This window comes from Anneissia japonica, unplaced genomic scaffold, assembly GCF_011630105.1.
Source record: "Anneissia japonica isolate Jap-2015-1 unplaced genomic scaffold, ASM1163010v1 scaffold287835_len3118868_cov185, whole genome shotgun sequence".
NCBI classification, from domain to species: domain Eukaryota; kingdom Metazoa; phylum Echinodermata; class Crinoidea; order Comatulida; family Comatulidae; genus Anneissia; species Anneissia japonica.
Genome location: NW_022737223.1, coordinates 843,850 through 856,033, shown reverse-complemented (window position 1 = coordinate 856,033; position 12,184 = coordinate 843,850). Strand labels below are relative to the sequence as shown.

Here is a 12,184-nt window from a genome sequence, read left to right as displayed (position 1 = left end):
CTTTTTCACTAAGACTAAGAGTGCGTCCGGCCATGCGATTCGGCGCTGTATTGTTGTTTTATTCTTTACTGATTCATGATTATGCTTTAATTGTTTTGTGTATTATTTGGAAAATAGCAACGATTTCTACCGCCACCAAGGAGGTTATGTATTCACCGATGTCACTGTCTGGGTGTCTATTCTAGTTAGTTTTTATATCTAGTATCTTTGTTGAGAATTGATAATAAAATACGCGACGACTTGGTAACGAAAGTTTGGCACAAGTTTTTTTAGATCCAGCTGTAGGGGGCGTCCCATTTTTCGTATTCCCACCATGCATTTCGGTGGAACACTTTTTTTGTTTGGAGAACGCTATCTTGTATTTCTAGTATCTTTGATCACGCGTATACTCTTTTTTTGGTCGCATGCAGTGTGTGGTCGGTGTGGTGGGAACCGTGGAAAGAAGTCACGACTTTGCAAAGTTTTCAGCTTTACGTAACACATAATGAATGTCGAGAATAAAGTAGCCCTGATTACAGGTGCAGCTGAGGGGTTGGGGAAAGGTTTTGCGGAAAAACTATTGAAGAAAAATGCAAAAGTAAGTAGGCCAGCGATTCGGATTGCTACTCTAAACAGTACTGCTGTAGCTAGGCCAGGCCTAACCGTAACGTAGGCCCTGTCCTAGTTGTGATTGGGTTTCAGCGAAAAGCGCATCCGTCCGTCCATATTTGTCGCTATCGACACCAAATCGGTTCTGCATTTTATCTTGAGATGTCGGTGCTTGATATATCCTTTCTACTAAGACTCTGTATAGTTTTTTTGTACTCATACATTTTAAATCTTTTTCTTCTTTCAACCCTTTTACTATAAGTATAAAACCCCTCCTTTTATACCCTTTTCGTAAGAATTCTAATTTCATATTTTGTTGTGTTGGTATTGCCGATATTATCTCTTTCCAGTGCATATAATTACTAGTGCATAAACCCTTTCCTAACCATGCATTGAAAGGGACGATTTTACCATTTTCGTACCATTGTTCCTGTTACCATGGAGGTATTAAGAAGGAGATCACTCGAAAAAGCTACGCGCACGCAGAGCTATGCAAATGAACCAAGAACAAAGCTGCCGCAGCGCGTGAAGAACGTTTGCGCGATGCCTTTGAAGTCTAATGTGTTCCCCACCACCAAAATGCTCAGCAGGCTTCCATTACCAAATGATTGACACGGTGAAATGGAGAGGACGTTCTTTTCTCAATGCGCACTACTTACAGTCAATCACTATGGCTGCGCAATCGTTTCCATCTTGAAGCTAATACATTGATCTTTCAAGAAATACCAAACGTAATAATATTTTCTAAAAAAAAGAGTTTCAAATTTAATGAAACATTTACATCAGCTTTAAAAGTATGGTATATTGCAACTTGAATTTCCATAAATTGGATAAAACTCGATAATTCCAATTTTAACAGATTAATTAAGGAATGATGGAGGATTATAATAAACTAAGTCATTTTAGGGTTAATGAGGGTTAACTATTCAAAAATTCAATTCAGAATCAGAGTAATTTTCAGTTTTACGCTGCCTTAGCTTTATAGTCAAACAAATCGATCTTTAGACAAAATTATAATGAACACAGAAGTAATTTTAACAGAAATATTTTGCGGAATCTGTTTCTGAAATATACACATAATAACATACTAAAAGTACGAACAAATCCAATCAGGGGAACATTTTTTATTATAAAGATATTTAATGGGTTAAAATCAAACGCTTCATCGCACAACTGCTGTGCTGGAGCGTATAAGCACATGTCGTTGCCAAGTTGTTGTAATACGCCCGCGCGCGATCCAAAGGCGGGGAACACATTGGTTTGTCGCGTCAAAGGGATCTGTTGCCGAGTGATCTCCTTCTCAATAATACCTTCATACTGTTACTAACCGTACATAAGATATTCGGTTCTGGGTCGATTCGGCCCTTTTTGGGTCAAAATGACCCGGGTCAGAAGTGATCGCGCCCTATTGTTTTGTAAGCATTTTGATTGCAATTAACAGCCGCAGTATGGAGCGCCAAGTACGCACTGTGGTTTATTTGGGTTCTGTATTTTTAAAGAGCATTTTTTTGTGCGTTTTAGTATGATTTATTTTGTACTTTTTACGATCCTTGACTATACATAATACTTCTTCTTTTTTGTATTTTTCAGTATGATTATTATTTAAGTTTTGCAATTGTTATTGCTTCAGAAATTTTAATTAGTTTGAGTATAATTTTACAGTATGTGGTTATTCAAAAACAATGTTCTTTTTTCTTGCAGTTCCCAGTAGTGTACAAGACAGTACAATTATATTATCAATTTCTAAATGATCCTTAATAAAGGCTCTTGTGTTTTGTTGCGGTATTTTAATTGTTAAATCAAATATATCTGAATTTCATATGTTTGTTTTCATGGCTAGTATTTTCATTTATCAACAAAAAAATGAGACATTCTAAAAAAAAACCAAATCTTTTCAGAACTAGGCCTATCTACGTTGTACCGTCAGCATTACTTCAACATGCAAACCTTCAAACAATATGTCATCATTATCATCGTTTTAGAATTTACAAAGACAACAGTACATAATCCTAATCCAATCACAAATATGGATCCATCGGGGGCGGATGTCAAAAGGGTGGGGGGGAGATTGAGCCTACATGTCAGCGCCTGGGTCGTCCTCAGCCCCGTCACCCTTTTAGGAAGTTAAAAAAGGGGAAAAAATTGATCACCCAAAACGCCTCAGAGTTTACATTTTTAAGCGTCTGTCTAGAAAACAAATATTTTGCGGACCTTCCCTTAGGGCGGTGTTATTTCGATCGGCCCCATTTTCGGTTACCCCTGTCGGACATCTCTGGATCCGCTCCTGCCAGCAGGGGCCCTGTCCATATAGGTCTACGGTAAATGAAATATTAAAGCTTAAACAAAGTTGAATAATTTTTTTTTTAATCGGAACCGTAGACGAGAGGTGAACACACGAGTACACATTCACTGCCATGGCATGTGTTTGCACCTAAAAATAGCCAGTCTAATTTTATCATCTCACCTACTTCACTCTTGGCGGTAGTGCGCCCACACATTCCAGAAAAGGATGTCTGCTTCACCCTAAAGAGTACCGGTGGGAACCTGTTTGTGGGCGTTTCTTTCCGCATTTTATAGTTTCCATGCAACATAGGAATTGTGAGTGAAATTTCCGGCTTAATATTAAAAGAAGCCTAAAACAGCCATTAACATTGTAGGTCTATAAATTTTATTTAAACTATATTTTACTATTTCCATTTATTTGTGTACAGTATTTTATAAACATGCCTAATCAAAATATGGATCGACAACGGAAATAAAACAAACAAGAAGATACAAACCATGTGTCTGCTTCACCTCAACATAATTGTTGAAAACGTTTCTTTCCTCAAATTATACTGTAGTTAATAATTTCTTTATAGTTAATTTCTATACAATGAGTGATTTTTTTCAGCCTCGAATACAATAATATATTTGCTTTATTTTCATTATCACATCATTCAGTATATTTTAATTTATTTTATATATGTATTGTTATAAATACAACATTTGGTAATGTAAATGGAGACGCAACAAACAAACAAAAACAAACTTATGACAAACTAATCCGCAAAATTAACTGTAAGCCTACTTGTTTTAAAATTTTATTGAAGCATTTATAAACATGATCCAAATATATATCGTATGAAACCAATAAAAAGAAACATGTCTCCAAACCAATCAACTTGTAACATTTGCGTTGTTTCTGTAAAAAGAAAGATAACACCATTTGATACTGCAATGACTTCTTTAATAATAATAATAATAACAATAATGATAATATTAATAATAATAATAATAATAATAATAGTTGTTTCATGTTTAACAAATGGTATACTGCTTAGCCACCTTGTTCTATTAAATTATTATTCGCGGCCGCACCTTTCGGCACTCCATACACCGTGGCCGAAATGCATGACAAAAATACCCACTCAGGGCCGAAGCGACTCAGGGCCGAAACGACCTGGGCCGAAACGACTCGGGCAGAAACGACCCTAGGCCGAATCGACTCAGGGCCGAAACGACTCTACACCGAAACGACTCTACACCAAAATATTCACCTACACATGACCTCCACCGGAATTAGAAAGGTCAACTGTTGCGTGACAACATAGTGTCTACTGCTCCCTGAGGGGCAGTGGACACCAAAAAAAAAAGATTGGATTTGAATTGGGATGTAGTAGTGTATTATGTGCCTTTTCATCTATCTGCCATATTCATGTATAGGAATATACTGTAGAGATATAATTTTGAACATTATTAGGAAGAATCTGCAAATCTACATCCTGTTATTACATATTACAGCTTTTGCAAATCCAGGGGTGTGTTTTACATGCATGCTGGATAAAGGTCAATTTTCAACAAAATACATAAATGATTATCAACAGCATATTTAAATAATTTGCTTGAATAAATCATTTTATTCAACAACAATGATCCTAAAGCTTCCTGGACCAATAACCTGAGGGCTGTTGGCACGTCCAATAACCAGAGGGTCGCTGGCATCTCCTGGTCTCAGGCACACAAGTAACCAGAGGCCGTGTTCATCTGCTTGTCCCTCATACACCAATAACCAGAGGCCTTTGGTATTCCCTGGTCCCTCATACACCAATAACCAGAGGGCCGTTGGCATCTCCTGGTCCCTGGCACACTCAATAACCAGAAGGCCATTGTATTCCCTGGTTCGTGGCACACAAATAACCAAAGGGACGTTGGCAGCTAGTGGTACATGGTACACTAATAACCAGAGGGTTGTTGGTGTCCCCTGTATCTTGGCATCCAGCCAAAGTGATGTTCCATGACCTTAATTGACTCTACATGCATGAAAATTTCCAGAATTATTTTTTAACTTGGAGAACATTGCTGTTGTATGAAGGATTGTCCGGGGGGGGGGGGAACACAAAAAAAAATACAATTACAATATGTCAGCTTTTAAAGTTGTATACCTGTATGTATGTATGTAGTTTGCATAGGTATGTATGTGTGAATATATTAATATTATGTACTCTAGTTATTGGATAGTGTGTTGTTTTTCTTTAGCACAATTGTGCGGCAACTGTTGTGCATTTTAAAATTTTAAAGGACTATTATATGTATGTTTTTTTATTTTTTTGTAAAATTGTATGACCTTGTTTTCTAAATAAAGAGACTCGAACCACAACTCAATATGAGTGTGGTTATTGAATATGTGTGTGTGTGTGTAAGTATGTAAGTATGTAGTTATTGGATGGTATGTGGGTGTGTATTATGTAGTTGGAATGAACTTCCAAACAAAACAAAAATTAACAAAAGAAATGACATTAGTTTCATTCCAAAATTCTATTACTGTTAATTTATGTTTTGCATTGAATTTTCTTTTGACTTGTTTTTGTGTTCTGTTTTCTTTCTATTTTGATGGTTTGTTTGTAAAGGTAACAAAATAAAACAATAAAAACAATTGATATGCAGTCTAAGAAAGAATAAATACCAGTAAATAGATGAATAAATATGTACAGCTTGCATATACGGTGTGTAGAATATTTGTTAAATACTATGTAAGGGCGATTTTTTGCCCTACCCGACGTGTTATAAACCGAATACTCAATACGTTCCCAAATACTTGCGAAAAAAATTTGGATGGGAATTGAACCCAAGACCTCTAGATAACTAGCCTGGCACCATTCTTCCACAAGTATTTTGGAATGTGCCGAGTATTCGGTGCGATAACACATCAGGTAGGGTAAAACATCACTCTTGTGATATTTTCCTGATGCAAACTCACATCGAAATAGTATAGTTGGATAAGTAATATATATGTATACTGTTATTAAGGTACAATTTGTGTCAACTGTCTTATTTACAAGGCATTTTACTGAATCATATTCTATCATCACTCGGGTGAGTCAAGTGGCCAAGCAGTAAGGCAGCGGCGCTGCTAGCTACAGCCTTAACATCGGCACTGGTTCCAGCCGCTCCTCACCCATGGTTTGGTGGGTAGAACTGAGTCTTCTCAGATAAGGACTTAAAATGGAAATCCAGTGTATACATCTGGCTCGTGTGCACTTCTCAGATAAGGACTTAAAATGGAAATCCAGTGTATACATCTGGCTCGTGTGCACTTTGAAGAACCCATCCCATTGCATCTTTCGGAAAAGTAGGGTGTTACCCTGATGTTATGGTTCATTTCAGCCCCTGTCGTTGTGGAATGATGTGAATATATATCTACCATGAAGCGCCTCTTTACGGCTGCTAGGTAGTCACGGACAAAGCCCATATGCAATTCAGGACAATGACGCTGCAAGTTATGGGTTATTCTCCTACCTTTACTTTCACCTTTATTTTTTTCGTTATATTTATCACAGGGGGTTGCAATTGTTGATGTAAACCGCAGAAAAGGAGAAGAAACGACAAAAGAATTTCAGGAAAAGTATGGAAGAGACAAGGCAGTGTTCATTTACTGTGATGTCACCAACAAGGAAAAACTTGAGGGTACTTATTTTTATTTATTTATTTATTGTTATATTTTTATTTATTTATAATCTCATTTTACTGCAGGAAACCTTCCATATACAGAGTACAATTTAAAATTAATTATACTATAAATATAAAAATATAATATTAAAATACTTTAAACAATCATAATTAAGGATTATTGATTATACATAGATTATTATGATCGTCATCATTATCCTCAATATGGTCATGTGTTCATTATTATAATAAATTATATTCCATAAAAATAGTATAATAAAAATAATAATTTCTGAAAGACAACAAACCACTATCATGCTTCTGCTATACATAAACTTATTATCAATGTTTCTGTTTCAGGTGCTTTTACCTTAACAAAACTGAAATATGACCAAATTGACATTGTTGTTAATAATGCCGGTATCAGCGACGAAAAGCAATGGGAGGTCATGTTGGAACTCAATCTAGTAAGCTTATTTTTTTTTGGTTTAGAAAAAGGCATACTTTTTCTTCTGGTTCACTAAAAACAAACTCAAGATTTTCTAACTTTTTGGTGGTGATGATTTTTACATTGGAAGAGAGTCTGTTCCAACATTTCACTTCCATCTTATACACAGTGGTGGCATCAGAGTGGGGACGAAAGCTCCATTAGTGGGCAAAAAAAAAAAACAATTTCATGTAATTTTTACAGAATATCAGATTCTAAATTAAGTCTCTATATCTCCTTGTAAATTGTTGGAGTTTCCAGGGGCTTCATGGTCTTTTCCAAAGGACGCTGTACCATATTTATTTGCATTTCAGCACTCTGACCAAAAAACAATGTGGAAATTGTTCTGGGGTACCAACCCAAAGGGTGGTGCCAAAGTGGGGTCGGGGGACCAGGGCCCCCTATCGGGGAGAAAAAGCACAATTCGTCAGGGAGAAAAGAAAATTATATTCTACATATTAATAAACTCTAAAATCGATTAAATAAGCCTTTGAAACCCCTAAATTGCCCAAATTTTTGGAGTCTGCGCCCCCTGGACCACTTTCGAAACCTTTTAATGGACCACGGCCACATTGCTTTCGTCGGGAAAATCTGTATCAACCATCCCACGGTTCGGCACACCAGGGACGTAGCCAGGATTTTGAAAGGGGGGGAGCCGAATACGAATTACGTAGGACCCCGGCGGGGTCAAGGGGCGAATCCCTGTGAAGTAGTGCACTCTGAACGTTCTTAGGACTGTTTGAGAGGATAAAGTGAAAATTGCAATAGACGCATTATAAATAAGCGCAAAAATAATTATATAATAAATCAACAGTGGCAGATCCAGGAATTCGAAAGAGAGTTGAACCAAGGAGGGCCATTCACAGACTGAGGAACTACTCACCTCAGCCCCACCATGGTTGGGGCTGAGGTAAGAAAATTTATGATTACACTCTCGCACTTCAATTTGAATATATTTTTCTTTTTTTTCCCTTAAAAAATAAAGTGGGGGGGGCTTTGAATCCACCTCTGCTCAAAACATTCTTTATCCAGAATAGTCATAATCACGAAAAATGGACATGAAAAACCAGATCACATCCTAAAAACAAACAGCAGTCACTAAGACATACATCGGGAGCTGACTCGATGGGGTTTAATGTCATACCCAGGGAAGGGCACAGATCTGTTTTGAAAGGTGGAGGGGGGGCATTTTGTGAGTTGACATCCACCTCAGCCCCATCATGGCTGGGGCTGAGAAAATTTGAGGAAATACTACCTCTCGAGATGGCCGGAAATGACACTTTTATATAGTAAAATTCATCATCATCACATCACAATTATAGTCAAAATGAAACGCCAACAAATTTCTCATGAACTTTTATCAGGGATCTACTTAATATCCAGGACAACTTAGGCCTAACTATAGCTTACTAAGCTTTAACTATATATACTATATTACTAATGATCAACAAATCACAAATTTTTTCGCATTTAGCACAATTTTCTTCATTTTTTATTGCTATTAATATTATTATCCATTATTACTATCGTCATCATCATCATCATCATCATTATTAGTAGTAGTATTATTAAACAAAAATTTAAAGAAACTTGGAAAAGGATAAAAACGAATTTTAACCACAGTATCGCATTTCAATCTTAAAAGACCTGGCCTGAGATTTATGGATTTAAGATTTTTTTAAATCACTCTTAGGCCTATGTGTTCTATTAGGCCTATGTATAACGAGTACAGATGCATATTTACATGTTATAGAAGTATACATTTTTAGTGATCCCAGGAAAGAATTTGTATTGGCTCAAGAATAAGCTTTAAAATTTTAACACTGTGTACAAAGGTGGGGAGCCGCGGCTCCCACGGCTCCCCCCTGGATACGTCCCTGCGGCACACACCATAGCAGTTTAGTGTCAAATGAGTTATTCTACCACATAATTATTCGTCATTGTTGTTTATTAAATGTACTTTACCATTTGTGTTCCTTACCAATTTTTTTTTTATTCAGACTGCAGTAATTCATGGAACTTTTCTTGCAAAGAAATTTATGTCACATGTAAATGGAGGTCATGGAGGGGTCATTGTTAACATAGGATCTATGGCAGGTGAAAATTAAATTAAGCATTAAACCTGTCTTAAGGATTGGGTAGAGATGTTTGCCTCCTTGGAATTTTTTTTTCATTTAATCTGTAATATATTAATTATTACTAAGTAAAAATAAATTAAGGAATGAATAAATGAATGAACAAGTTGAGTAACAAACAAATGAATGAATGAGTGGCAGAATAAATAAATAAGAGAATGGATAAATGAGTGACATAACTGAATGAATAAATTACAGAATGATTAATAACTGATATATGCAACTCAGGAGAGTGGGGGAAGAGAAACGTAAAGCTGGGCACTCGCTACGGTCGATGAATCCATCTTCGCTCCCTGTGAGCGCTAGACGATGCAACGTCACCAGGGGTGGTACCCTTGCTTATCACTACTTTCACTGATCAAGTATATAAGCTCTTTGATTCTACTAACTTTATATTGATTAATATAATAATAATTATCTTTTTAGGTTTAATATATGCTCCCTATGCTCCTGTGTATACTGCAACGAAATATGGAGTGGTTGGTTTTACAAGATCTTTGGGGGTAAATATCTAATTCAATATACAGTATTTGAAAATATGCTAAATCATAGTTTGAACTGCGCATGCCCGAATCAATGTCAGTCGACATAAACACACAAACATGTCAAATGAACTTGTATATGGACAGGCGCAGTTAAAACTACAAATTTACATTGTTTTTAGAGGTGAATAATTTATGTACTAGTGTGTTAAGCCTAGTGTGTATAAATGTCACGCTATGTCATTTCGTTTTTAATTTTTTAGGCTGCTGCTGGGTGTGAGGGGAGAGGATAAAGGAGATGAGTGCCATTTCTCCACCCCCTGGATCTTCCATTAGGAAATACTGTATATTTTTATTAAGGAAGCGTTCTGCAAAGTTTTTACTTCACAGCCTACGCACCAACATGACGAGAAGTTCTGATCATGAAAATTGCCTCTTATGATATACAATAATTTGACATCATTATCTGTTCTACTAGTTAAAACTGCATATTCACTATCAATGAGGCAGTTTTACAAAACAAATCTTTAATTCTTTATCTCCTAGACCGTGACGAGAAAATTCTTTTACCATTATGTGCATTACAATACAGAATACTACATTTTTCTTTAGATTTACGACGACGAAATGATTCAGAACAACATAAGGGTGAACTGCTTGTGTCCAGCATTCACCGACACAGCGATTATTGAGAAATCTACGATGAATGCATCTGATGAAAAGGCTGCGGAATTGCGAAAACATTTTGAATTATTGCCGTGAGTTATTCAAAGGTGTTTTTTTTTTCCTTCTGCATTATTTGTGAATTCATTTTGAGTTGGTATAGGTTGTGTTGATGGTGGTTGTGGTGATGATTGTCTCACCAATAACATCATCACCATCACCTCCTACCAACTCTCCTAGTAATTCACTAATGGAAACTAACCAATATCCCTCCAATTCATGATATCTGCTTGTGTTTTCTATTTTTTCAATTGTTTCCCTCAAGTCAGTTATGATGGTTATTACCACACAGAGCAATTAAAAGATATATGAAAAAAGCTCATTAAAGTAAACCTGCCAGAAATACCTTCTTTCCCTATAGTAATGATGAGGAATGGAGGATGATGATGATGGATGATAACATACATTTAGTATACATTAATATAGTGCTAATGTTCCACTCTGTAAGGTATTTATTTGAGCGGAGGATATCTTGAAATCCAATTAAAATTTTGCATGGATGATGATGATGGATGATAACATACATGTAGTATACATTAATATAGTGCTAATGTTCCACTCTGTAAGGTATTTATTTGAGCGGAGGATATCTTGAAATCCAACTAAAATTTTGCATGGATGATGATGATGGATGATAACATACATGTAGTATACATTAATATAGTGCTAATGTTCCACTCTGTAAGGTATTTATTTGAGTAGAGGATATCTTGAAATCCAACTAAAATTTTGCATGGAAAATCATTTAAAAATGGGTGCGCAGAAATGCAACTCCTGGTGCTTATAATACATTGGTTGTGTATTAGGATATGTGTGTGTTCTACAAAAATTGTGCAGGAAAATGTGCGGGCGGAATTCAATAGCTTAATAGTCTAGGCTGGCCCTCTTTCAATAAATTAACATCATTCCAGTCTATGCCTATGAATACATGTGTTTTTGTTTCTTCAAGTCATTAAACCTCACTGTGCGGCGAGTTACGCTGCACATTGCTGAATTTTTATGGAAAAATTTACCAGTAAAAATTTTTCAATTGGAAGAACACTGATGTTAATTATGTTTAGTAAAATCTACTTTATATTTCAGTGTTTCGCTTGTGGCGGAGGCTTTCATGAGGTTGGTGGAAGAGGACATACATGGACAAATTATGCGAGTGACCTTGGAAAAGGGAATTGACATACAGTATTACAAGCCAATACCAAAGCTTTAGTGTATGATGGTGCAGATGTTCTGTATAACATTTAGACTTACACAGCTACACAATCTATCCCATCTTGATTTATGTTGATGATTAATTCAATAATTGTGATCAATTTTAGCAAAACCCTAGATTTGTCGTCATTTCTAAATTTGCGCTAGCACCCAATCAAGAATCAGCATCTTGACCAATTTCAAGTTTTCACAGTTTGCAAAAGAAGAGGTATTGAAAAACATTTCTGCCAGATATATATCACTAAATCTATCTGAAAGTATACTTTTTAAAAAGTATATGACACTCAAAACCTAATATTAAACTAATGATTTCGAAAGCTGCTCAAAACCTACATAGCTGATATCCAATAAATGAATTAAACAATGTTTCTTAATTTTCCTTTTTTAGATAAGTAACTGTATATAATTAAATAATCAAATGCTCATATATATATATTATATTTTTGAATTGAATAATACCTTTTAAATGTCTTAAATAATGTGGTATTGTAAAATAATAATAAAATTAAATATAATACTAATTGATGATGTTATTTACATATCTAAATCTTTGTCCTACCTTATTAATTATTTAGAATTCTCATTCCAAGCTAATTGTTTAAATTTTTCAGTATAAATTTTTCAGTATGGTA

General features: G+C 35.6%; 1 protein-coding gene across 2 annotated transcripts; it reads left to right on the top strand.

The window, feature by feature from the left end:
* The first annotated feature begins 358 nt into the window (after positions 1-358).
* LOC117117186 (15-hydroxyprostaglandin dehydrogenase [NAD(+)]-like) lies at positions 359-12,184 on the top strand. 2 transcript variants are annotated; one of them, XM_033261411.1, is made up of 7 exons: positions 359-577; positions 6,408-6,534; positions 6,877-6,983; positions 9,004-9,100; positions 9,565-9,641; positions 10,233-10,393; positions 11,427-11,563. In XM_033261411.1, exons 1-6 carry the CDS (start codon positions 485-487, stop codon positions 10,380-10,382), a joined length of 651 nt encoding a protein of 216 aa, XP_033117302.1. In that variant the 5' UTR covers positions 359-484; the 3' UTR covers positions 10,383-10,393; positions 11,427-11,563. The 2 variants fall into 2 exon arrangements, with proteins under 2 accessions (XP_033117302.1, XP_033117301.1); XM_033261410.1 differs by having other exon boundaries at positions 360-577; positions 10,233-10,378; positions 11,427-12,184.

Bases quoted from the DNA above. Each gene is read 5' to 3' on its own strand.
- LOC117117186 (XM_033261410.1), top strand. From the start codon at position 485: ATGAATGTCGAGAATAAAGTAGCCCTGATTACAGGTGCAGCTGAGGGG. The intron at 6,535-6,876 runs GTACTTATTTTT...TTTCTGTTTCAG, and splicing joins CAACAAGGAAAAACTTGAGG to GTGCTTTTACCTTAACAAAA. The intron at 9,101-9,564 runs GTGAAAATTAAA...TTATCTTTTTAG, and splicing joins TAACATAGGATCTATGGCAG to GTTTAATATATGCTCCCTAT.